The 24,578-nt window shown below is 51.8% G+C and overlaps 9 protein-coding genes across 9 annotated transcripts; 6 read left to right on the top strand and 3 right to left on the bottom strand.

Annotated features, from left to right (window-relative positions):
* Positions 1 to 1,323: 1,323 nt before the first annotated feature.
* Positions 1,324 to 2,095, top strand: K460DRAFT_397621 (uncharacterized protein). Its single transcript, XM_040936172.1, has 4 exons — positions 1,324 to 1,527; positions 1,575 to 1,776; positions 1,839 to 1,906; positions 1,962 to 2,095. The coding sequence occupies exons 1-4, from the start codon at positions 1,344 to 1,346 to the stop codon at positions 2,012 to 2,014; spliced, it is 507 nt and encodes a 168-aa protein (XP_040783944.1). The 5' UTR covers positions 1,324 to 1,343; the 3' UTR covers positions 2,015 to 2,095.
* A 3,227-nt stretch (positions 2,096 to 5,322) lies between these two features.
* Positions 5,323 to 7,847, top strand: K460DRAFT_379470 (uncharacterized protein; the record flags this gene model as incomplete). The annotated part of the gene is made up of 2 exons (XM_040935167.1): positions 5,323 to 5,355; positions 5,406 to 7,847. 2 exons carry the CDS (start codon positions 5,323 to 5,325, stop codon positions 7,845 to 7,847), a joined length of 2,475 nt encoding a protein of 824 aa, XP_040783943.1.
* Positions 7,848 to 9,836: 1,989 nt separating this feature from the next.
* On the top strand, positions 9,837 to 10,995 carry K460DRAFT_293409 (Metallo-dependent phosphatase; the record flags this gene model as incomplete). The annotated part of the gene is made up of 4 exons (XM_040929412.1): positions 9,837 to 10,013; positions 10,085 to 10,486; positions 10,551 to 10,850; positions 10,909 to 10,995. The coding sequence occupies 4 exons, from the start codon at positions 9,837 to 9,839 to the stop codon at positions 10,993 to 10,995; spliced, it is 966 nt and encodes a 321-aa protein (XP_040783942.1).
* Positions 10,996 to 12,927: 1,932 nt separating this feature from the next.
* On the top strand, positions 12,928 to 15,131 carry K460DRAFT_379468 (uncharacterized protein; the record flags this gene model as incomplete). The annotated part of the gene is made up of 2 exons (XM_040935166.1): positions 12,928 to 12,941; positions 13,112 to 15,131. 2 exons carry the CDS (start codon positions 12,928 to 12,930, stop codon positions 15,129 to 15,131), a joined length of 2,034 nt encoding a protein of 677 aa, XP_040783941.1.
* Positions 15,132 to 15,956: 825 nt separating this feature from the next.
* On the bottom strand, positions 15,957 to 16,950 carry K460DRAFT_379467 (uncharacterized protein; the record flags this gene model as incomplete). The annotated part of the gene is made up of 2 exons (XM_040935165.1): positions 15,957 to 16,077; positions 16,172 to 16,950. The coding sequence occupies 2 exons, from the start codon at positions 16,948 to 16,950 to the stop codon at positions 15,957 to 15,959; spliced, it is 900 nt and encodes a 299-aa protein (XP_040783940.1).
* Positions 16,951 to 17,114: 164 nt separating this feature from the next.
* Positions 17,115 to 19,224, top strand: K460DRAFT_388329 (uncharacterized protein). The gene is made up of 2 exons (XM_040935684.1): positions 17,115 to 17,401; positions 17,449 to 19,224. The coding sequence occupies exons 1-2, from the start codon at positions 17,346 to 17,348 to the stop codon at positions 18,854 to 18,856; spliced, it is 1,464 nt and encodes a 487-aa protein (XP_040783939.1). The 5' UTR covers positions 17,115 to 17,345; the 3' UTR covers positions 18,857 to 19,224.
* On the bottom strand, positions 19,224 to 20,882 carry K460DRAFT_292359 (Cryptochrome/photolyase FAD-binding domain-containing protein; the record flags this gene model as incomplete). The annotated part of the gene is made up of 1 exon (XM_040929347.1): positions 19,224 to 20,882. The coding sequence occupies one exon, from the start codon at positions 20,880 to 20,882 to the stop codon at positions 19,224 to 19,226; it is 1,659 nt and encodes a 552-aa protein (XP_040783938.1).
* Positions 20,883 to 21,359: 477 nt separating this feature from the next.
* Positions 21,360 to 22,986, bottom strand: K460DRAFT_419444 (kinase-like protein). Its single transcript, XM_040938014.1, has 4 exons — positions 22,827 to 22,986; positions 22,507 to 22,781; positions 22,230 to 22,447; positions 21,360 to 22,171 (listed from the first exon to the last, which is right to left on the bottom strand). The coding sequence occupies exons 1-4, from the start codon at positions 22,919 to 22,921 to the stop codon at positions 21,833 to 21,835; spliced, it is 927 nt and encodes a 308-aa protein (XP_040783937.1). The 5' UTR covers positions 22,922 to 22,986; the 3' UTR covers positions 21,360 to 21,832.
* Positions 22,987 to 23,396: 410 nt separating this feature from the next.
* On the top strand, positions 23,397 to 24,118 carry K460DRAFT_419443 (uncharacterized protein). The gene is made up of 2 exons (XM_040938013.1): positions 23,397 to 23,747; positions 23,801 to 24,118. Exons 1-2 carry the CDS (start codon positions 23,545 to 23,547, stop codon positions 23,907 to 23,909), a joined length of 312 nt encoding a protein of 103 aa, XP_040783936.1. The 5' UTR covers positions 23,397 to 23,544; the 3' UTR covers positions 23,910 to 24,118.
* Positions 24,119 to 24,578: the final 460 nt, after the last annotated feature.

The following is a 24,578-nucleotide window of genomic DNA, read 5'->3' as shown; positions in this document are numbered from 1 at the left end:
AACGGCTCCGAAACCAGGTCTTTCAGGGAATTATTCGAATGGAACATGGCCGTATTCTCCCACCAGAGAGATGCGAAGAGGAAGGATTGCTAGCGTATATGACGAACCTGATGGAAGGACGCATCGCAATCTTTCTCGTCAAGTCCTCTCCACCTGGCCAGATTCCAACCTTCTCCGCGTTCTGGTAGATGGTAGCCATACTTCTGACATGAACAGTTCTTTCGATCTGGTTCGACTGATGAATGCTGATGAGTCCACCCAAAGGCGTATGCGGTTCTTCTTTCAACTCATCATTTGCAACGCGTACAAAAACGGCTAAGGATAAGCACTATTGTAAAGTTGACCTGACTTGATGAACAGCAGGCTCGTGTCCGAGAATAGCCTGTAGCGTTGATTGGAGAAGGCCTGAGAAGGCCGAAGCTCTCAATCTTACCATTTCTACCGCTTGCTAGCTCTCTTGGAATAAGTAAGTCAGCCAGCTCTTTCGAGAACTTCATGTTGCACATCAACAACTCTACGGGTCTGACAAGCTCTTTTACGGGGCTTATGGTAAACTCTCTCAGGACCTTAGACTTTGAACTTGATGGAAATTTGCCCCTCTAAGGCCGCCTACGGCGTTGCTTCAGCTGTCATCTGGTGACTTCGTTCCTCGGACTACCAAGGCCTTGGCTGCACCCAGAGTTGAGCTGACATTGCTCCTTAGATATTGTCTTCTTTGGTAGGCCTTGTCTCAGGTGGTCGGGAGGCTCTATTTCTCGCAAGATGCAGCTTTATACAGTTCGCTTCCGGTAAGCTTACAGGTACCCGGCAGGTGCGCCACGCTTCTCAACATCTACCTACCTATTCCAGATACTACCAACATGTAAGGCGCGCCGTATACGAAGCGGATGAATATACTTTACCTTCTCTGTGTCATCGTACTCCTTCATGGGCTGCACGCATTCACAGGACCTGGTCGTGGTGTTACACAGTCGCGGTGTCACAGTGGGGCGCGTAAGCGAAATAGATGAATGCTCTGTAAGAAGAGCGATGGGCCGAACGACCCGACCGAAACGAGTAAAACTATACCGCAAGACTGCGTAGCGAAGTATATTGTCACGAGCTTATTGCTCACGCAGTCAGCTTCGGTGCATTGGTAGTTAGCGTAGGTATATTGCTTTCTGCCTCGTAAACGCATTCCTGAATCCTACAAGACGTAATGACATGAGGTACTTACTAATTGTACAGTTTTACGACGAACTTCAAGGGGCATTTTGAAGTTCGATCAAGTATAAAGACGTGCAAGCTCTCCTCCCATAATGAATCTATATCAGCAACGATACCCTCAAGCAATATCATTTACAATGGTTTCCACCAAGCAAATTCCCGCCCTCGTCATGGGACTCGTGTCGTTGGCGTCTGCTGCCCCAGCTGCCGTCGAAGTCCGCGCAGAAGTACCTGAAGTCATTCCCGGTCCTGGCATGCCATCTCTACAGTCTCTCGGCCTGACGTCCGAGTACCTGTACTCTCTCGGAAAGCCTGACGTCCGTATGTATTCTCAGTCGAAGACCAAGACGAATCTGACTCTGTTTCAGCCAGTGACGAGATGTCGATCCTGGTAGATCCCAGATGCTCCAACAACTACGGCAACGTCAACAACGCAATTGCATGCTACAACTACCTGAGAAGCCTGGGACAGAGACAGTGTGGGGTCCCAGATTCACAGCGCTCCATTATCATGTGCAGTACAGGCAATGTCAGAATTGAAGGCCACGGGATCGGCGCAAGCAGCTGGTGGTGAGTTTTATCTGATGCTCCAGGGTATCACAAAGGGACGTGGCTAACAGGCTTGGCTATAGTGAGCATGTCGCTGTGGGTGTATTGTGGACCATTGATCATTGCACGCGTCCCCAGCAAGATACTTCTGGTAAGTCTTCGTGGCTCAAAGACAATACGAAGAGCAACCACTGATCGGGTAATAGGTTTTGCCCCTGCCTATGGAAACGGTGGCCTGATTATCTACACGGGCAGTTAGGGAATGATTAACGTATCCTGGCTATGGGCACCAAGAGGAAGCAAGTGTGCAAGCACAAAAAACTTTTCTTTACAACGCTCTCTAGTATCGAAGTAAATAATCAAAGAATTGTGGAAGACTCAATTTAAACACATCTCTACACTCAAAGTATCTCCAAAGAATTAGCGATAGCCCCGTAGGTGATTCTAGGGTATATTTTTGTAATCTGTCCTGGAGAGTTTATATAACGTCTCTTGCTCTTAGACACCACTGGCGTATCATTAGTGTGGAGTTGCGAATGGTTCTTAGTCGAATATCACACAGTATCGGCAAGGCTGGGATACTGACGAGTTGGCAGCCGATTGGCCCACTTATGATCTACGTCTGATTGGTGATGGAAAAGTACCCAATAAATAGGCTATGTGGAGCCCTTCGAAACACAGCATGCACAATGATGTCAAATACCGAGGGATTGTCAACTTTCCTCGACGACACCTGTGGTCTGGTTGGTAGTATCCCGGCCGTGGCCTAGAAAGAACCGCTGGGTTGGTATCACGCTGGGCAGTCTTGAAGAAAAGTACGGCTTCACCGCCAAAAGGTCATTCGACGACTGTCCCTCATGGTCTTCCGATATGGGTGAAGATTCCGCAGAGGCACAGAGCTAAGCCATACATCATCCGCGTAGCATCTCGTATCGAGCCTGCATCACAAGCAGGGATGTGTATGGTGTTGGTATCCTATCCCTGCTGACAGAGCGATGAGGCTACACGGGTTGAAGCGTTACGCCTCAGATGTAGCGCACCCCACGGAGCCAACTGGGCGGTTCGCTTGCTCGGTTAAATCTGGCGGTGAGCAGCGAGCAAAGCCGATGCATGCCACGTCCCGTTACACGGCAGAGCAAATCTCAGTGAAATTGACGACTGTTGGCCTTTCGTTGCAATGCTTGGGTTGATGCAGTTTCATCATCCTTGACTTGTAGCCTGATCGTGTTGAAAAATGGTGTGAGTTGATGCAGGCAGACAGCGAACCTGGCCAGCGGAAGGTGTGGCAGCCAGCTGCATCGTGAGGTGCTGCCAAGTGGTTGTAGTTGTATGCAGTTGCGATAGTGGGGCATGGTGTTGAGGGGTCGGCCATGCGGCTTGCAGGGATGCGCAAGTGCTGTATTCTGTTCGTCACAGAACAGGCAAGTGGGGGATTGCAAGATGATGCGAGCAAGAATGGACGTTAAATTGAACGTAGTGTTTGTTGAGCCCCTGGAAGCTGGAGATGGGCTGATCTACAGACCAGCTCGACGTTTGATATTCGCTTCTGTGTGCCCAACGTCTTGCTCCCGAAAGCTGTTGGCACATGTCATCTCGCAGCTAATTCCACGCCGTCAAATCCGCGGGCAAGGACCCTTGCTGGACTACCCGGTCTGTGCACCACACTCTCACGCCAAGGATTGTTTTGTATGGCTCCGGCTGGCGGAGAAGGACCGCAAGACTCGGGCGCTACGACTGGTGCTTGATATCCAAGCCCTCGTATCACTCCCTGTGCGTATCAGCCTGCAGCCCCGCGATAGCCGCAGCTTGTGTAGAATATAGCCATGTCTTTCGCTAGCAGCAGCAGTCAGATGAGCACTTGGTAATGTATTGTCTTGCGGGCGTCAGCGGGCGTAAAGCTAAGGGTTGGTGATGGGAAACGCGGGTCGAAGATGCACGAAGTTGGCCTCGCGCGCGCGGTCGCACGTTCAGCGTTTTCTCATGTGACGCGACGCACGCTGTGTGTGACTTGCAACAGCTTGGACGGTGGTGTTTGGCCAACCAGTCGAAGTAAGAGAGCATTACTGGGCTCTGCTATTTCCGCCGCCTCGAGGCGCAAAGGGAGCCCTTTCAGCAAGATAGCGTGCGGTGAGGGGAGCAACATGTCTTTGTCGTGTGCAGCAGAATGGCGTCAGGCCGGGGCAGGATGGGAGTTGCTTTCGTCCCATATTGGCCCGAGCAATAAGCGTCGAGTCTCATGGTGGCTAGCGTTTCTGCAGGCCCTGCTCGGCAAAGCCGCAATCTTCGCGAGAACCATGGTCGCAGGCGTCTATCTAGCACAAGACGACCTTGCTCGTGGCACCTCTTCCTGTGCGGCATGGTTAGTCTGGAAGCACTGTGGAAACGCTCTCTACGTTGCTCAGCTGTAGCTGTAGCTGTAGCTGAACAGTGATTGATTCGGAAAAGGCATTCGAAGCCCAACATGTGCCTAACCTCAGGGGGACGTTCGCCAAGTAGGGAGTAGGAGCATGGAGGGCAACGATAATACAGTACTCGAGCGATGTTTTGGTAGCCGTGGGAGAGATCCAAGGTACAGGGGCCAGGGCAGGAGCATTCACTAGCGCCACGGCCATCTGGCCAATCACGCGCCGTAGGGGTCTCGTCCCAAGTGGGTTGGTCGACCAGCGAGCGCTCCATGCCATGCCCTCTTGACCCGTCGTCTGCCTTTGGGCTGCGAGTGTGTGTGCCCATCCCTCACCGCGACATTGTCCATCGTGGCCCTGGTCGTCTTTCTCTTCACAGAGTGCGCAGAGTGGTCGAGCACATAGGAAAACGCCAGGAAACGCCGTTGGCCTTTGCAAGCCCGCCTCGCTAGCCCCTCCAGATCGTCCGGGCGACCTAAAGCTGGCAGCCGCATCTAATTTCTCGACATACGGCCGCCTCCCCACCAGGCCTGTCTTCTCATACTGTACACCTTTCTTCTGCTGTTGTTATTGTTGTCGACACCACGCCCCCCTGCGCGAAAAGGCGCCGTCTCTCATTTTACCTCCTGCACCCTCGGCGATTGTGCGCTTCGGGTGGCCTGTTTCGGCCAGTATCGCTATCCTGGGCGCCCTCGGCCGTCTACTGCATATCGCAGCTGCACCTCTCTTTGGCCCACCTCTGAAGCACACCTCTTGGGCCTGCTCGTTCTGTGCTACCTCCTGCCACCAGTGGGCTCATTTCCCTACGCTGCCGCTGCATATTATCTGCCCGTCTGCCATCGTTGCTCGTCCCTCAGGTCTGCTTGCCTAGGGCACCGCACGGAGTCCTATACTGTACGTCGAGTCTCTCCAATCCCCCACCGCCAAGAGTTTTTTTGCCATGTTTAAACATCACTCCTCGCAATGACTGTCCATGTGCTCGCTCTATGCTGTCTTCGCTGCTGACTGTCCAAGCACTTAGACGGCCGTGTCTCACGGCGGAGGCGCTTCGCAAACACCCCGCGACACAAAGTTTCAGAGGGCCTTCTTCCTCGACCGAGTCCACGTCCCCGATATACACCACCGCAGAGCCCTACATGCAGTCGTTGTCTGCTAGTCTCAAATCATGGACACCGAGGATGGCCAGCTGTTTATAAGAGTATGAAGACGCATTTCTGGGCGCTGAAACATACATTGACTCTGTCCTAGAACTTGGCGTACTTTGTACGAACCCATGAAAAAGCGCTTGCAAATGCTCTCCAATTACAGCGACAAGCACCGAAACATGGACAAGGCACCGTAGCCTCTCCCTCTTCGCCCACGGGCCCCACCAGTCCTCCTTCCTCCTCCTCTTCGAGTGTCTGGGCCGCAGCTCTGTCGCTGCCCTCTCTGACATTCACGTCACAATCGATAAAGCCCGCGAAGCTCACACTGACTCCCCACCATCTATTCTACTTGCTCTCGCGCTTTGAAGACCTGAACATACCCGTGGGCCCGATGAACGTGCGACTTGAAAACATACACACTGATGCCTCACCCACAAACTACGTGTCCTTCCTCAGCAACACCCAGCGGAACAAGACCAAGTCTTCTGACCGCGACTCAATACACTCAGTCTCCAGCGTTCGCAGTGTGATGTCGGGCATGTCCTCACTTTGGTCGTCTCTTCGTCTTGGATCCAACAGTGCAGCCAAGGCAGAAAAGCAGAAGGCACAGCTCCAGGAAGACCTGAGGTATCTCTACTCTGCATTTACCAAGATACCGTGCTTGAGACTCGCTCCAGACCACAAAGCTCGTCTAATCGCGGGGTACGAGGAGTTTCCGTTCGACACCGCTGTGCCTCTATTCGCATTCAAGAACGTTACCGCTCTTGAAATTTACGATGTTGACTTCCGCCAGTTCTACGGTTGGGACCGATTGGCCGAGAACCTGCGCAGCCTCACTGTCAAGCGAGCAGGAGTTGATGACCCCGCTGATCTTATCATCAACATCGTACTAGATGATATTGACAAGCGTCGCAGACGATCTGCCAAAGCACCCCCTTCACCTTCCGCCCCCTGGACTACTGCAAGTCCTTCTGGAAAGCATGCCCAGATGGCTAGATCAGACTCGCCACCATCGTCTCCCACTGCGCCTGGCAGACAGAGCACAAGTCCGAGGGGTGCATCGGTACGGGACAATTATGTGAAGACTCATCAGCGCCAGCGCAGTACATCACCAACAAGACCAGCCAGCTCTCGCCACGGGTCGACTCAAGTTTACAACAGGAACAGCGCGAGTGCACCAAATTTCCGGCGCTCTTCTGGAAGTTCAGGCTCCAGCATTCGGTCGACTACTACTCCAAGGGGCAGTTCTTCCAACCTTCTATCCCTGGGCTGGTTTCCCACAACTAAATGGCGCTTCTTGCGACATCTAAGCCTGGCTGACAATGCTCTCACTAACATCTCGGCTACTAGCCTTGCTCCCTTGGCAAATACATTGCAGTCTCTTGACCTGTCGGCCAATCTTTTTGCTGAGATTCCCGATAGTTTAGCTACCCTGACCTGTCTGCGCGCTTTGAATCTTTCTAACTGTATGATCGAAAGCCTGCACTCCTTGGGACGGAACCCACTACCGGCAATCTCAACCCTCAATCTTCGTTCGAATCGCTTGACATCATTGGCTGGTATCGAGCGACTGCTGTCCCTCCAGCGCGTCGATTTCAGGGATAACAAGTTGACCGACCCCACGGAAGTCGCACGTCTTACTTGCGTGCCTGAGATTTCTGACATCTACGTGTACCGAAACCCGTTTTGCAAGACACACGCCACCTATCGGATAACGATATTCAACCTCTTCCGTAAAACGCCGGGCTATTTTGAGGACATTGTCATCGACTCTACGGGACCCACCAATGGCGAAAAGAAACAGCTCGTTGATCGAGCACCCGAATTGCTGGGCGTCCCTGTGGTCAAGCCTCCACCCGAAGATGATATACCTCCCCCAGCACACATTCCCCCGAAAGTGGTCAAAGCTGTTGACACCCCGTCTGATATACCCGAGGCATTGAAACGCACAAACTCACTGCATCGCACTAAGAGTGGGCGTAGTGGGCTAGGATCACAAAAGAAGAAGAAGGGGCCTAAGCGGAGAATTGTTGAACTTTCTCAGAGCGATGCGGCGCAACAGTCATCCGGGTCTGGTCTCACTGGCCTCGCCTATGATGACATGGCTCCTGGGCAAACTCCCAAGATGCTGCGGCCTGCCAGCCCATCGCTGGTGAGAGACAAGCCTCGCTTCGAAGAGCCCTTGAATGGACAAGTCTCGGGAGATCCTACAAAGAAGACAGGTCCAGATGAACGAGCCGTCACTGACGACACTCATACAAGCCATCAACAGTTACCACCCATCGACACGACAACCAAGGGCAAGGTGCCAGAGCCACAAGAAGCCGAATTTGACATCAGCAACGATTTGTACAAGAAGAAAATCGAGGCTCTCCGACAGGACTTTGGCAACACATGGCTAAGCGCTTTAGGAGACGAAAGCTGGGATACAACGTCGGTAACCAGCTTTCCTTCGGATCGTGGGTACAGCTCCCCAACCATTCGACCGACACTACCTCGGACACCCAGCCAAAGTATAGTCTCTGCTGGCCGTACACTTGGGTGAATTCAAAACCACCTTGATCTAATCCCTTTTGCGATACCCCGAAAGAACAGTTCATTTCTGCGACGAGCCATTTCCATAGCTCTGGTACTTGTTAGTCATTGCCTCGTGGCACTTTTACTTGCTTTTCTGTAGAGTTTTTTGCATGGCGTTGGATGGATGTCGGACTTTAAGGAGCTCGTTGTGTCGATACGTCTTTTCTCTCTAATATCTCTTTCATTTTCGGTCGACGGCATTCCCCACTTCCCCCAAAAGGACGGCGTGCTTGCATTTCCGTTTTGTTTAGCATCACCAGTCCACTTTTCATTGAAGAAGCGTTGTTTTGCACTACAATCATATCCCGGCGTTCTTCAGGCAATGAGTAACGGCCATGTTCTCCACTTCAGATGCGACATGGTCTTTCTGGCGCAGAGGGCAAGATGGAAGAGGAGGGGCGTTGGTTGATTACATGCATAACGAGGAGTGTATCTCTTTTCGGTAGATGTGTGCATCAATATGAGAAGGAGATTTGTTGCAATCACTTGGTGCCACAAAATGACGACAAGGCTGACGTGATGTCTGGATTCTGTGGCGCTCAGCACTCGCTGTATGAAGGCTATGAGAATGGTAGGTGGTGCACGTGAGACTCTGTTCAACTACTTGCGGCTGCTTGCGGGATATAGTCTGACTCGCCACGAATCAGCATAGCAGCATTGTGAGTCGACTTCCCAAGATGCTGTAAAAAGGCCAGATCGCGGCCGTGTACTGAGCTTCCAACTGCTGGCGCATAACAGGAAATGTCGCATATCAGCCTCCGTGTTGTTTGATGACAGGCAGCGCCCGAGCCTAGATCTGGCACCTTAACCGCTGCTGCTATATACCCTCCTCCGCATACAAGAGGAGTAATTCGTTCTTCAGAGTAAACTAGGGAACTGCAAAATAGAATTGGGGGAAGCTGAGCTGGCGAAAACCAAGTTAGTGACAGGTGCAATGCATACTGTAATGGGGGCTATAAATGGTCGGCAGAAATGGAGGCGTTGGGTGAAGACGTTTTGTAATGAGCAGCCTACTAGCGAGCGGCAAGTTTGCCATGGCGCGAAGAGAGGGCTGCTCACTCCAAGGCCTGCGCCGCTGCATTACTGTGCACACATGCTTCCAAGCTGCTATTCACTGACACACTGCCAAAGCCCGTAAGGACCTCTTTTCCATCCATTTCCTCCTCTGTCTTTGGCCGCGACGTCTAACCGGGCCTAGCGTTTTTGCCAAGCCGTGCCCTAAGTAAGGTCGAAACCTCAAAAACTCAGGCGCCGCGACCCTCCAGCACTCGCAACACAGCCCTCACGACAGCTCCCGCTAAACGCATCCTCTAGCCCTACCCTGCTCTGGCTCTGCAGCTCCGAGTAGTCGTACGTCCTCTCCGCAACTTCAGTCGCGAGCATCGCCGTCCCCACCAGACCAGGCGGTGAAGTCACTCTCAGCATCCCACTCGACAGGCTCGCTCCGGCCACAACAACTCCAGCGCCCCGCTCCCCTCGCGCGCTCAACTGCCCACCACGCAGCCCGCACCAACACCTCCAACCCCAACGTGCACAATTGACGAGCGCTTCACACACCCGGCCTTACCGTCGCGTGATCCCATCTCTGCCGCCAGGCATCTCTGAGGGGCTTTGAGCCATCACCCACACTGCCACCGCCCTCAACCCCCCCGCGACCCCTTTAGCCCGACTCACTGAGACCAGAGGTACGTTCATGTTTTTGTTTTTTGCGACAGCCCTAGACGCCTTGCATCGCCCGAGCCGTCTTGCAGCGCACGCTCCTGTTGGCCAGGTTGGACTCGTTGCGTCACACGAAAGCTGCCCAACTCTTCTGATGAAACGAGCGAGCCTTGCTAACGTGTATCGTGCAGGACAAAATAGTTGCAACTTGACGCGCACGCCTCCCTCACCCTACCCACGCGAGGTTTTTCCTTGCTCCTCCAGCCACCGGCAGCACCGCCCGTAGCAAGCCACAGCTATGGCAGAAAACGAGGTGGACCTGGACTCTATCATAGATAGACTGCTTGAAGTCCGCGGTAGCAGACCCGGCAAGCAGGTTCAGCTACTTGAAACTGAGATTCGCTACTTGTGCACCAAGGCACGCGAGATCTTCATCTCACAACCCATCCTGCTCGAGCTCGAGGCGCCGATAAAGGTCAGTGTACCCCGTGCAGTGCCATAGGACGCGTGAATTGCCTTCGGACAGGCTGCTAACCTATTGGCTAGATTTGCGGTGACATCCACGGCCAGTACTATGATCTACTCCGACTGTTCGAGTATGGCGGATTCCCCCCTGAGGCCAACTACCTCTTCCTAGGTGACTACGTCGATCGTGGCAAGCAGTCTCTCGAGACCATCTGCCTCCTGCTTGCATACAAAATCAAGTATCCCGAGAACTTCTTTGTCCTCCGCGGTAACCACGAGTGTGCCTCCATCAACCGCATCTATGGTTTCTACGACGAGTGCAAGCGAAGATACAACATCAAGCTATGGAAGACGTTTACCGACTGCTTCAACTGCTTGCCAATCGCCGCTATCATCGACGAGAAAATCTTCACCATGCACGGTGGCCTAAGCCCAGACCTAAACTCCATGGAGCAGATCAGGCGCGTCATGCGACCTACGGATGTGAGTACACCGCACTAGATCTTGGCCATTTTTGAGCTGCGAGTGCAGAAACTGACGCATGTAGATTCCGGATTGTGGACTACTCTGCGATCTCCTATGGTCCGACCCTGACAAGGACATCACTGGATGGAGCGAGAACGACAGAGGTGTGAGCTTCACATTCGGACCGGACGTAGTCTCGCGTTTCCTGCAGAAGCACGACATGGATCTCATTTGCCGTGCCCATCAAGTTGTAGAAGATGGCTACGAGTTCTTCTCCAAGCGCCAACTCGTCACCCTGTTCAGCGCGCCGAATTACTGTGGTGAATTCGACAATGCGGGTGCAATGATGAGCGTCGACGAGAGTCTACTATGCTCCTTCCAGGTAAGCCTCTGCCGCGCTCCCGACTTGCATTACGCGTATGCTAATCTTTTGCTCCTAGATTCTGAAACCGGCCGAAAAGAAACAAAAGTACGTTCCCAGCCTTGGCGGCGGTAGACCAGCGTCTCCTCGCACCAAGAAAACCTAGAAGTAGTCACCGCTACACCCTTACAGAATCAATACGAACTTCTTGTGCAGCAGGTTTGGGCGTCGTTAGCCGATGACACATCGCTAAGCCCTCCCCCGAATCCCGACGCCGAATCCGCCTTGCGACGCCAACCCACGATCTCGTTTACCACCTTTTCGGCTACCCAGATACCTTTCGACATTTGTACACCAACCTGTCCTAGTCTTTGTTCTTAGCACACCGTTTGCGCGACATATTACGATGACTGCCACGGCGCCATTGCGTTCGATCTGATGCACTTGGTATGCCTCTCGTGCTCGCGGGCGAAACAAGAGGCGGAGTTTCAATCTTACACATGCTATCCGGGCGTCGAAAAGAAAGGGAAAGCAAGAAATTATGATTAACGGCTGGGCTACGAATCACGGTTGTTGCATCAATTCCAATCTCGAGACGTCCATGTTGCTTTGGGTTGCACGGTGGAGGCTTTTATGGGTGCCTAGATATATCTTGTTCCGAGTTTGGTCTTGCGAGATGGTTTGGCTTTGCGGACGGGCTTCTGTCACAAGACGGTGGGAGGCCTTCATCCACTAATGTCTGTCATTTCTTTTCCTTTGTCGCGTTCCATGAGCAAACCTTTTGGGGATGGGGATGTAAGCTACAGAAAGTCGTTTAGCAGTCAGGGGTCGAAACAGATTCTGCGTATGCCTTTACCATTTCACACGTGGTCTTCCTCTTCTTTGCACGGGTGAGATTATCAACATCATCAGTCTCTTGAGGGCATCATACATTCCACATTTGACTCTGCTTGTGCCTATAAACTAGCTCAATGCTAAGAGCGAAAAAACTCGGTGTTTGACCTGTAGGTTCCAGACCTGAGACAAGCCAGTCTCTTGTACTGGCATAACAGGATGAATAGTGACTGGCGTTAGGCCCAGAATGAGGTGTGATAGTAGTAAGACGTATGACACAGACTACATCTCCCAAGCGGACAAAGAAGAAGGATTATTTGTCGCTGGAGACATTGAGCTCAATGGAGGCCTCGCAGCTGTGAGACGTGTAACCACCGACTTCTCTTGTGCCGACCCAAACAGGAGAGTGACAGCTGTGAGACTGGTGAAAAACTAGGTGTCCCGTACTGACAAGGAAGATTTTCTTTCTGCCAGAGACATTGGGCTCAAAATGGAATTTGACAGCTTGGTACTAGTACCGGTTTCGTCTCAAATGTTTCGCTTTACCGGGCAGGCCGACGGAGGCTCCGCGAGATGTGAGGCTTCTTGTCATGTATACGTGTTGACTCTATAGAACATCGCGAGGTGTTATGGTGCAAAGACATGATGCTGCTGAGTAGGGGTATGTTTCGTTTGCCAAGTACAGAAGTTCAGCCCCAGCAACGGCTAGTAAGCACATTCCTCGCATCGCCGACGCGCCATCGAGGCGGTCTCTCGGAACGATCGCTTTCTCGCGTGGCAGTGATCCAGATCTGTGTGTCCAGATGTAGACGTCGATGCAGATGCAGCCTCACAGGCATGGTTGAGAGAGATAGCGTGGTGGCTCAGTCAACGTCACTCGGCCGCCCGAGTGATCCAAGCGTAAGCGCCCGACCGAGCGCGATGGCTCCGGTACGCCCGACCTTCACGATCCGCTCGTTCAGTCCATCTCGTCCAGCCCACACCTTCTTCTGTCTATATTACCACACTCCCGTCCGGTTCTTCCATTCTCCACCACAGTCGCACTTCTCGTTAGAGCGCCTGATTCCAATGTGTTTGCTGATTTGAACGCTTCGTGGTGCTCCCGCCCCGTGTAGCCCCCTCGGTCCCTCCCGCTGTCGTCACTCCTTTGTCTCTCTCCTCTCGATACGGATACTACTCCGTCATACATCATCCGCCGTACCTTTTCGATTGTTTCATGTTCGCGACGAGTTAGAGAGCAGCCTTTTCTATTTCGCAGGAAATAATGGCCGAGTTTGCGTACGTCACCCATGATCGAGGAAGGAAGGAGCCATGATGAGGACGGAAGCCCAATGCGGTCGGCGAGACCCCTCATGGGCGTCACCATCGAAGACCTTACCGCGTCCGTCGCTTCCCGTTCCGAGTCCTCTAGCTAACGCGCATTTCACTTGTAGATTTATAGCGCACAGCGCCGCTCCCTGGGTCCATGGCTCAGGTACCATGACTCCATCACGCCTACGTTCCTTGTCCCCCATGCCCACGAGGAAAGAAGTCACCCGATCCATATCTGTACCCCAACTCGCCCAAGCCGCTCAGCCGCCGTCGCAATCAGAGAGCGATGGTATGAACACTATTCCCGACCCGCGCGCAGCTACCCGACCTCCTCTATCACGAAACGATACGTCAGACTCGCATCCAGACTTCAGCCAGGAAGTGTCTACGCTCAGCACGAAGCTCATCAACGCCATCAATCACTCGACCATGTTGGACGATTCGCTGCAACAGACTAGGCACGAGTTGGAGGCCGCAAGGGAACACCTCGTGCGGTTAGAAAATCAGGTCAGGGAGCATGAAGCCAAACTTTCGAGAGGTCTTCTTGTAGAAAAGGTCGTGTACGACAAGATGGAGAGGCAAATGTCGAGCGAACTGCAAGAGGAACGGAAGCGTAGGGCCGACGCAGAGAAGGCCAAGCGGAAGACGGACAGCGAAGTCGAAGCGCTGACGGCTGCCTTGTTCGAGGAGGCCAACGTCATGGTTTCCTCTGCGCGGAAAGAGACGGAAGCTTCTGAAAAGCGTAGCGAGCAGCTCAAGCAACAGCTGGGCGACGCCGAAGTGCTACAGCATTCCCTGCAGGAGCAATTACAGGACCTCAAAAGCGTTGTGGAGAAGATGAGCCAGCACAGCGACGACAACGAAAGCAACACCCTTGCCACGACGACTGCGCCCTCGACTCCTGGCCTCACACCCGGAGACAAGATGAGCAAGTTGTTCGAGGCTATGAATCTGACGCCTAATACGCCGGGAACCGACGAGATCAGCCCTGATCATCCGCTCCATTTCTCTCACCTCATCCATCCTGTCTTACGGGATGACCTTGCCACTTTCAAAGAGTTCCAGGATATGCTCAAAATCAATACCCGAGCTTCTGCACCATCCAGTCGTGCATCCAGCGGCAACTACGGGGGTCTCAACGTACTTGGCCTTGGATCGCTAACAAACAGCTCAACTACCTCTTTGCCATCATCTATCAAATCGCCCACGTCGATCGGAAACATCTCACCCCAATCAGTCACCAGTGTCTTTGTGCCAAATCTCAAAGATGAGAAGTTCTACAAGCGCGCTCTGACCGAGGATATCGAACCGACTCTACGTCTCGACATAGCACCCGGCCTATCCTGGATGGCCCGCCGCACCGTGCTAAATAGCATCACCGCCGGTTCGCTAGTCGTCGAGCCCAACCCAGCGCCTACCTCCAGATTCCGTGTTCCCATTTTCCCCTGCTCACTATGCGGTGAAACCAGGAAAGGCGACCAATACGCGCGGAAATACAGATTCAAGCCCGCTGACACCGAGGAATCACAGCGCTACCCGCTTTGCGATTGGTGCTTGGGAAGGGTTCGAGCGACGTGCGACTACATTGGTTTCTTGCGCATGGTAGCAGCAGGGCACTGGCGAGCGGAGACGGAAGAAGAAAAGAAGACGGCGTGGGAGGAGAGCGTAAAACTTCGCGAACGCATGTTCTGGACAAGAATTGGAGGAGGTGTGGTGCCGAGCTTTATGCCCTTGAGGGATAGTCCGAGCCCGACATTTTCGGACGGAGTAGGCAAAGATGAGAGGACGAATGAGGAGATTGAGGCTGCTATGGTGCCGAGGGATGTCACGTTATCAATTCATGGACCAGTAGTGGACAAGGAGAGAAAGAGTGAAGATGATCCGTTCCAGACCAAGGGCGAGGATGCTGTGAAACGCGTATCCATCGGGAAGACGGTCATCTCCACCAACATCCCGAATGAGACGATATTCGATTCACAGGCCGAAGCACAACTCCAAGACGAAGCCCGGAAGAGCCTGGATACGAAACGAGTTACTGAGAAACCAACACTCCAGCGGCAGCGATCCATGTCAAACCCGCCTGCGCTTTCGGTGAGGAAGAGGGACGAGAGGCTGAGCTTGAAAATCCCAGGGTCGATGCCGGGGGCTTTTGAGTGATCTCGACATGGCCAAAACGACGACAGCCGTCTTCATACGGTGGCTCTTTACACCAAACCCCAATTATTCACTTCATTTTACATATCATCATCACTACGGAACCGGGAAGTTGGGCTACTGGAGGTCCTTTCTGCCTGACGACATACTATTTTCAACTATTTCCATGCATTATTTATCAAGGGTGCGCAAAAGGGCTACATACTTACATATCTCACACTTTCTCTGCGCATGTCAAGCGTTTTGTTTCTTATCAGGGCTCGTGGACCGGGGGGAGGGAAATACCAGGAGTAATGGAGTTGTAGAAATATCAGAGTCTGGAATCCGAGCTGGCGCTTTTTGCTCGTTTAATGTATTATATTTATATCAGTGGCAAAGAAGGGACGGGATAGGATAGGATAGGATAGGTGGATATCATCAGTATAAGAAGAGTATATGTATATACACACAAGGTTCACGTTTATATCTTGTTTTTGGTATGTTATGCGTGATTTGACTTGTGAAAGTCTTGAATTATAGTTGTATTATTTGCGGTACTACTGGACTGCTGATACAGCTAGCTAGCTAGCTGCCTTGTGCCACACAGATGCTCCCACTAAGTAGTACGGGACTGATCTATTTCCCATCGTGCAAGCCGTCTAGGCGGAAAGTCTGACCTTCCAGGACGGGATATATGAGCACTGAAGCCATCGCTCAACGTCCGTGGACTTGATCGCATGCCACCTGAATGGCATTCTATACCCGCGCTGACATCTTACTCAACTTCTTCTTTATAGAAGCGTGTGCGTGCCTTGCAAATCTCCTCCAAGCGCCTTTCGGCCAGTATGCTCATGTCCAAGTACCATGTCTACCACGCTCACTTCCCCTTTCCTTTGCCCTTACTCTTCCCCTTCTTCCCCTTGTCCGCCAACGAGCCGTCGAGAAGGGCGTTGAACGTCTCACTTCTTGTCTTGGGCGCCTTGTTCGGCAGGATGGCTTCCTCGTCCCTCGACGGCGCATCGACTAGCTGTGTTGTATCCTCTGGATTGTCATCCCCTTTCGACTTCTTGGTCGTGCCTCTCTTCTTCCTGTCTTTCTTTTGGATACTGGGGTCGCCTGACGCGAGCGAACCTTCGTGCTCTTCGGCGTCTGTGTTGTCTGCGCTGCGCTTGGCCTTGTTTTTGCCCCGCTGTTTGCGGTCTTGCTTCTTGGTTGATGACGGCGCCGAGTCGATGGCCATGGGGTCTGCGGCGGGTATGCGCGCTTTCTTCGCGGCTGGCTGTGCGGAGGAGTCGGTTTCAAGCTCCTCGTCTTCGACCTGCTCGTCGGCAGCAACGTCTTCCACGCCCCTCTTCTTCGGCGTCACAACCCCGCTCTTCTCCTCGCCTTCGTCGTCGAACTTCTTGTTGATCTGCTTGGCCTTCAATGCCGCTCTGGCCTTCTCCTTGGCCATTTTCTCCGCCCTGACCAAATCATACCTGTCGTTGCCGGCCAGACCGTGCTTAATGAATCTCTGTGCCGCGCCCACGTCGAGCCGCTGTTTGGGTTGTGTGCCCCGCTCCTCGACCTCTTTGATCTTGCTGAAGTAGCCTTTCAACCGCGCAAGTTCGGGGAAGACGGCATGTTCTCTCGCATCCACGCCGCTCGCCTGTAGTGTGCTGAAGAGTAATGACTCGATCGAGTATGCGGCGAGTACGTAGAGCTTTGCTTTGTCGAGAAGAGGTTGTGAGGATGCGGTTGTATGGAGCGGTGTTGCGAGTAAAGGCTGGAGAGCGGAAGAGAGCTCGTCGATGTTGACTTCGAGGTCTTCTACTAGGTCGGGGAGGTCGGTTTGGGGGTCCATAGTTGTGTGCTCCGTAGACGCGTAGGAAAGAATAAACCTGTAATTATTCCTGCAGTTGTCGTAGAAAGGCAGTGGAGTTCAAGAAGACGATGCGCTCTACAAAAAAGTTGCGGGCCGAGCGTTTTGCCGCACCTAGCTCCGACTTTCAAACCTCCGAGAGATACATTTGATAGCGTCATTCACTCACTGTCGCAACCTACATTTCTGCGCTTCTTCAGCTGTGAATAATTGGGCTACATACACCCACATGTAACGAACTGTACTTCAAGCTGTCTTCCTTCTCTGTCTCACAGTTCTTACCCAGGCTTCGGCCTCGGATACTGCACATACAATCGCGATGCAGCCCCGGTAGCAATTGCGCGAGCCGGGTGGCTTACTATCAGACAAGAAGCTTCATGACAGGCTGGAAGAATCAGAACATTTCGCCGATTGAGGCGAGTCCGGAAAAGACGTACGTTTTCTGGGACAGTGTACGACGCGGAAGCTCACAATATATAGCGAAGATGCTGTCGACGGACCTGTGGCCCCAAGAGCCTCTAGCGACGCTGCCGACTTCTACCGCGCGAAACCAGTCCTCGATCGTCGAATCCACATCATGGGCGTGGGCAATGTGGGAAGCTTCGTTGCGCACGCCCTACGCGGCATACCGAATGCGCCGCCCGTGACGCTTCTCTTCTCCCACTGGGAGAAGCTGAACAAGTGGAACGAGTCCTCGCAAAGGCTGACATTGGTCACCGACGGCGATGCTGAGATACACGACGGGTACGACGCCGAGATAGCTATACCCCGCATACGATTTCACGGCAAGGAAGTGGGGTTGAACATTGCTTCTCAAGACTTGACAGAGGCATCGTCCGAGTCACAAGAGCAGGCCCCGCAAGCGTTGTCTGGAGAGTCGACGGAGCCGATCAATTCGCTGATCATATGCTCTAAAGCACCATTTGTGTTACAAAGCCTGTCTGCCGTGAAGCACAGGCTGCACAAGGACTCTGTCGTATTATTCATGCAGAATGGGATAGGAACCGTGGAAGAAGTAGACAGAGAGATCTTTCCGGACCCCGCCACGAGACCACACTACATGCTTGGGGTTAACTCGCATGGCATGCACAACACGCCGGACGATGCGTTCACGACTGTCCACGCCGGGTTTGGAACGATATCTCTAGGGCTTCTACCCCATGAACGAGACCGCAAAGCCGACGCTCCCTACGAGCCGGTGGTGAAATTCCAGGCGAATCCAGGCGAGCCACCCGTATACCCTGACCCTCCCTCCGAACTCAACCCTGAATACCCAACCCCGGCAACCACAAACTTCCACTGGACGCCGAACCAGCGTTACCTCCTGCGCACTCTTCTACGAACGCCCGTCCTTTCAGCCGCCTCCTTCTCCCCACCGGATTTACTGCAAATGCAACTTGAAAAACTCGCTGTAAACTGCGTCATCAATCCGCTTACTGTCCTCCTCGACGCCCGCAACGGCTCTGTCCTGTATAACTACGCCTTGACCCGCACGCTCCGCCTTTTACTCTCTGAAATCTCACTCGTCATCCGCTCCCTGCCAGAACTCCAGTACATACCCAACGTCTCGCAGCGCTTCGATCCGGGACGCCTTGAAAGCAAAGTTGTCGGAGTAGCAAGGCTAACGAAAGATAATATTAGTAGTATGTTGGCGGATGTGAGGAGCGGTAGACAGACGGAGATTGACTATATCAATGGGTGGATTGTTAAGCGGGGGGAGGAGTTGGGGCTGAGGTGCTTGTGTAATTATATGATGGTGCAGTTGGTGAAGGGCAAGGCGAATTTGGTCAAACTCGAGACTAGTGAGGGTGTGCCGTTTGTGCAGGGGAAGAGGAGAGAGGGCCAGTTGGATATCAGGGAGGGGGTGGCGGGGAAGGAGAAGTTGTAAGTGGAGCAATTGCGTAAGGAATGTATGTACATGGACCTTTGTCTGGATACACTCTTTGCTCTGAACGGTATTGACAGGCCACCTGTTTTTTCCTACACGGAGAAGTATAGAGTGACAACCCCAATGATTCGCGTTACTGTAGGAACTAAAAATGAAGATGAAGTGGTTTGAACACAGCCAGACTACAACAGATTAAGGCGTCACCGTCTTTTAATTGGTTTCATCACTAAAGAGATAGTATGTTACAGTTTGCAAGAGTATTAGTCGTATAGTTGGCGAGGGAAAAAGACTCTAGTATTATGATTAAATTATGATTAGTATTTGTACAGATATATTACCTCCGCTAAATAAACCTTCGTTCTCCCATCTACGCTTCAGCATCCCGTATACCCTTCTTAAACCTCTCTGTACACCGCTGCTTCGTAACCTTCCAATCCACATGGGGCTTCGGGTACCCCAACTTCTCAAACTCTTCCTTACTGAGCCTCTCATACGGCGCGAAAACAGCCTTGCCCTGCACGCCAGCTAGCTCGGGGACCCACTTGCGTATATACTCGCCCTCCGGGTCGTTCTTCTCTGCCTGCGAGACGGGATTGAAAACCGTGTACGAAGGCTCCCAGCCCTGCGTGTTATTAGACAGGTCCCAGTCGATCAGCGTTTCGGCAAAGTAGCGTTCCCCCCGGCGGTAGTCGAGCAGTAAGTTGCAGTAGAGATAGCTGGACACATTCATGCGCAGGCGGTTGTGCATGTACGCTTCGTGGTTGAGTTGACGCATGCCGGCGTCGATGAAGGGCTCGCCTGTTTGCCCCTTGTACCACTTTTCCCACCCTTCCTCGTCGTCTTCCCACTCTACGGAGTCGAATTTCAGGTTTTGTGGCAGATTCATGGATGTGTGTGGTGTGGTTAGTGTGGTTTGGCGGTAGAGCTCGCGGAAGACGATTTCGCGCACCCAGCCGTATACGCCTTTTGATGCTTTGGCTTCGGTGAAGTCGGTGCTCCCTTTGTTGTAGTCGACGACTTTTTGTAGGGCTTCGCGCACGGAAAACATGCCTGCGCTGAAGTAGGGGGACATACGGGATGTGCTGTTCTTTGCCGGGTTGCTACGCGTGGCCGCGTATTTGTCAATTTGCTTCAAGAATGAATCCATCCGCTTGCTCCCAGCGGCGTGGCCTGGGGGCCAGAGTTTTCGAATGCGCTTGCGGGCTTCTTCGCTTTGGAATTGTTTGTCTTGAGCGGGTTTCGGGGCTGGGGTGTCGAAGAGATCTTGCAGCTCTTTCTTTGCTGCAGAAGAGTTTGGAGCGGGCGGCGGAGAAGTATCTAGGAGCTCTGGTTGGGATCTGACAACATCGAGCCAATGCTTGAAATATGGGGTGAAGACTTTCATCGGTGTCCCGCTGCCTGTCAACATCGTCCCTGGCTCCACGACTGTCTGGTCGTGGTATAAGCTAACATGAATCCCATCCCCAGCTTCTCGCACGAGTTTGATATCTCGTCGCATTTCGTCAATCTCGTATTCGTAGTTTCCAAACACATGCGAGACGTTTTGTTTCTTGAACCACTCGATTACGGTAGGCACAATCTTCTTTCTGTCCTCACATTCCAGGAACACTAGCGGGATATTCAGCTCCTTTAGCTCTTTCTGCATGATATTCAGTCCTTCGAACATGAAATCAATACGGGCAGGGCTCGTGCCATGCCACGATTCGTCTGCAGCACAGTTGATGTAGAGACATATCAAGGGCTTTTTTGCGCTCTGGGCAAGCTGGGAGGCATGGTGCAATGCGGTATTGTCTTGGATTCGGAGATCCTTTGGATGAAACCAATGCGCCACCTTAGTGACATCTTTGATCTCGTCCTGAGCTTCGAGCGCTTCCTTGAGCTGGTCGTACGGGAGATTCTGGTCAACTTGCTTTGCGCGTTCGGTTGTTGTGTGACCCAGCTCGGAACGCTCGTATGATGTTCTTTTTGATGCTGTGTGTGCATGGGAGTCGAAATCGGCGGCTTTGGAGGATCTCTTTAGTGCCATCTTCGCATGTGCTTGTGATCGTGAAAGTGTCGCGTGCTTGGCCGTGCGGCTCTGTGTGACCTTGATCCTTGCGTGGCGAAGAAGAGTTTGTTTGACAGGTGTAGGGTGAGCAATCTGAGACGAAAGAAAACGTTTCACGGGGAGCATGGAGAGGTATGATGGAATTGTAGGTGGAAAATGGTGGCTTTGTGCCTGACAGTAGTTCAAGGGACTAAAGTGGTGACGTCGACATCACCGTGCTAAAACCGATTGAGCAAGACCTTGATGTGTTCGGCGAGTATCAGACGCCAATATACTCACACCTCAATGTTTACCTCTCCAGTTTCCAATTCAGCTTCCAGACCTATTAGCCCTGAGTGACTAACATTGAGTTGTGGTCGTGATGTCCTGAGCTGTGGCTGTGCAAGCCTGCGCCACCTCATGACTTCTCAAGCCACTAGACAGAAGTTGAACATCATCCTTCGAGGCCCAGAGGCCGGTAGGATTTCAATACTAAACTAATACTTATCGCAGTTTAATGTATACTGTCAAATTTTAATAATCTCTCTTTTTTCCCTCGAGACCACGAATTCGGCGAATGCCTACAACAACGCCACAATCTGTAAAAAATATATTCCAGTGCCTAGTGATGATGAACAGAGAAATGATGAAGCGGTCCTATACTAATTTGACCGAAAGCCATGCAACTCTGGCTACGAAAAAATTGAAAGGCAACTGAGGCTGGTTGGTCGAATATCGTTCTATTTTCGCACAACTGTCCGGCCTTTGAAGTATGGAAACAGGTCATTGTCGCTTCACAAATGCCCCATTGTGGTGCGTCCCCGAGCGTTGTATCAAATTGCGTGGCATTTTCGGTGCTCTGACATCCATCAACATTTCTGTCGCTTATTAGGGTGACGAGTCCAACGCTCCGTCTGCATTCTTGAGGCCTTGTCAGATTAGTCAAGAGTTCAGTTAAACCACGGATCCTCCAGCAGTTCCTTCGCCGTGGGCCTATCCCTTGGGTCCATCCTCATGATCTTGCAGATGAAATTTCTGTCCTCCACGGTAAGCTCTGGATCTTCAGCCATTGAGAACGGTTTTCGCAGTCCGTTATCGTTGATATGGTTGTTGATAGCTGCAAGAATACCCTGTCTCTCTTCATCGGCGATGTCTTTATAACTGTAAGGAAAAGGGCCAAATATAGATGCTTGCTTAACCAGCACCTGGGTTGGGTGTTCCGGGTCATCCGCCGAACAACCCTCCGGTATAAAGATATGCCAGTCTTGACCCCATATAAGACTTATAAGCTGTATGATTGATCAGTCCAAGTGGCGATCAAGCGCATTAGATTATCAAAGAACTTACTGTGGCACCAAATGACCAAATATCCGTAGCGGTACCCCACCGGAGTTGGAGATTTGCTTCAGGACTGCGAAAAATCGCGGCGCCAATGAGGTGGCCCACCTCGAACGGATCAGCGTTTGGGTCAACACGGTACGCGTCTGCACAATCACCCAGCTCTACATCGCTGAAACGATCCGTCTCGTTGCCATAGTTGACGAGGATGTTGTCAGGCTTGATATCTGCAAATCGGTCAGCTACGTCTGATGCTTTCTCGCAGATGTAATATGCTTAACCCTACCTGTATGTACATAACCTGCTTGGTGGAACACATTCAATGCCTCAAGGACTCCTCTTGCAACGAACTTGATCTCTGGCTTGTCCAACTTTCTCGTGTTTGACGCCTTGAGTAAGTTATCTTGAAGGAACTTCAACACCAGAGCTGAAGGTTCTTCGGTTTGATCAAGCAATGGCCGAATATGTGGGCAGCCCTGAAATATGTCCAGTATCTCCCGTTCATTCTTAAGGCGCTTTACCGGTGCGGTCTTGATGATGACCGTTCCTGCGTCCGTGCCGCTATTAAGGTGAGTATCACTGAACAGCTGCTAAGTATGTTCTTACCTGGCAGTCCAAACATTCTCATGTACACTCTTCAAAATGGTATATGTTCCTAGACGCCCTCGCAAACGTTGTCCAATCTTGAGTGCCGCAGCCATATTCTCCGGACATCTATTGCCTGTTAAAATGAAGCATTGAAGCGGGTTCAAGAGATGCAGAATGTCTGCGCGTCGCTATTAGCGCGCGGGGACGGAACAAGATAGATACGAAACGCTGGGCAAGGGCTTGGCGGTGCAGCGGCGCCAAACCAACCAATACCGGTAGAAGTATGCCTATCAATACGTTACGACACCGCCAACACATTCGTCAGATGCCAGGCCTCTCTTGCTATTGTACTTTCGTTAATTAATCCAGTCAATGCAGCCAAATGTATTACTTGTGTCAAGATATGCGCGCGCAAAAATGTTGCTAACCTTTTTTAATGATACGGCAAAACATTACTGTGCATGAGTGGGCGGTCATCAAGTTCTAACGTCTCGGCGCAGGCTAATTTAAGCTGGAAGCGCTCATGGCATGCTCTAAGGACCACTTCAGCGCATGATAATCTGGCAATGCTGAACTTGACGTCCTATAAGAAGCAGCGAAATGCTCACCAAGTCTCGAATAGATCCAAACACCGGCATATTTGCCCCAGCTAGTCATCACTTTCTCAAATCCTCTTATATCTTCTAAAGCAAGCTGCAGCTACCATATACTTCTTTATACATTCCCCCTCAATACCATGGCTTCGAATAGGGTCGTTAACTCCAAACTGTTGGGTACTGTGCTCAAAGGTGGCAAGCAGGTCGCACTTGCCGTTGCGACTGAGACAGACCTGTGGACGCGACCAGAGTCAGCGGTTATGACCAGCGCGCCTGATTTTCGCAAAGCAGTTGAAAAAAATACGGATCCATTGCCGGCAGGAACGACAAAGGTAATTATGCGGTGAGTAAAGAGTTCGGTAGAAACCGCGGATACGGTCTAATCAGAGATCTTAGGGAGGGCGAACATTCGAGCAAAGGCGACCCAAAAAACCACTACACCGCTGTCTGCGAAAACGCGCGTGGCGATTACCTGAAAACGATTCACATTGAGAAGCAGGACTAGATAGTTGCTAGATGCTAGAATATGAGTTTAGTCATTTCTGTTGTTGTGTACCAGTTTGTTTTCTTGTTGCATAGACGTTACGGGTTGGTTTCGTTTTTATCTTATTTCCCTGGGGGTACACTGATTATTATTCGGCACTGGCTACATGTACGTAGACGATAATTCATTGACCGCTTTGTTGGTTTGGGCTTTGTGTCTCTTGTCATGCGAATTTTCCTCATCTGCTCCTTTTTCTTCTTTGTTCCATTCGATTCTATTCTTGAATGCAATCATCAACGATGAGGCAGGGAAGAGTTTGCAGAGATTTGGAAGAGCAAAAATGGAGAAGGTTAGCAAAATCAGCTGAACTCATAAAGTTGGCAATGGAACGCTATTTGGTACTGTACGGCCACCAGCAGCAGCAGCTAAGAAGCGCTATACATGCGTATCCATGTGCTGGAGATGATTGGAAACAGCTAAGTAGGAAATCCAAAGCCCTGCAGCACATCAATAACCTTTGCCGAAGGCTATGATAATCGGTCCGGAGAGAATTTCCCGGTCTTGGGTGTCTGAACGAATATAAACTTCCTTATAGAAATAAAACCCCTCCCATATCTCTGTAGAGCAGTTTGAACATAGTGTACCAATCTGTTATGAGAATGTATTTCGGCCACTTCTGATCCCAGCCAT

Source organism: Cucurbitaria berberidis, assembly GCF_010015615.1.
Source record: "Cucurbitaria berberidis CBS 394.84 unplaced genomic scaffold K460scaffold_5, whole genome shotgun sequence".
NCBI lineage: Eukaryota > Fungi > Ascomycota > Dothideomycetes > Pleosporales > Cucurbitariaceae > Cucurbitaria > Cucurbitaria berberidis.
The sequence above is the reverse complement of the archived record's forward strand: the minus strand, read 5'-3'. Positions and strand labels throughout refer to the sequence as shown.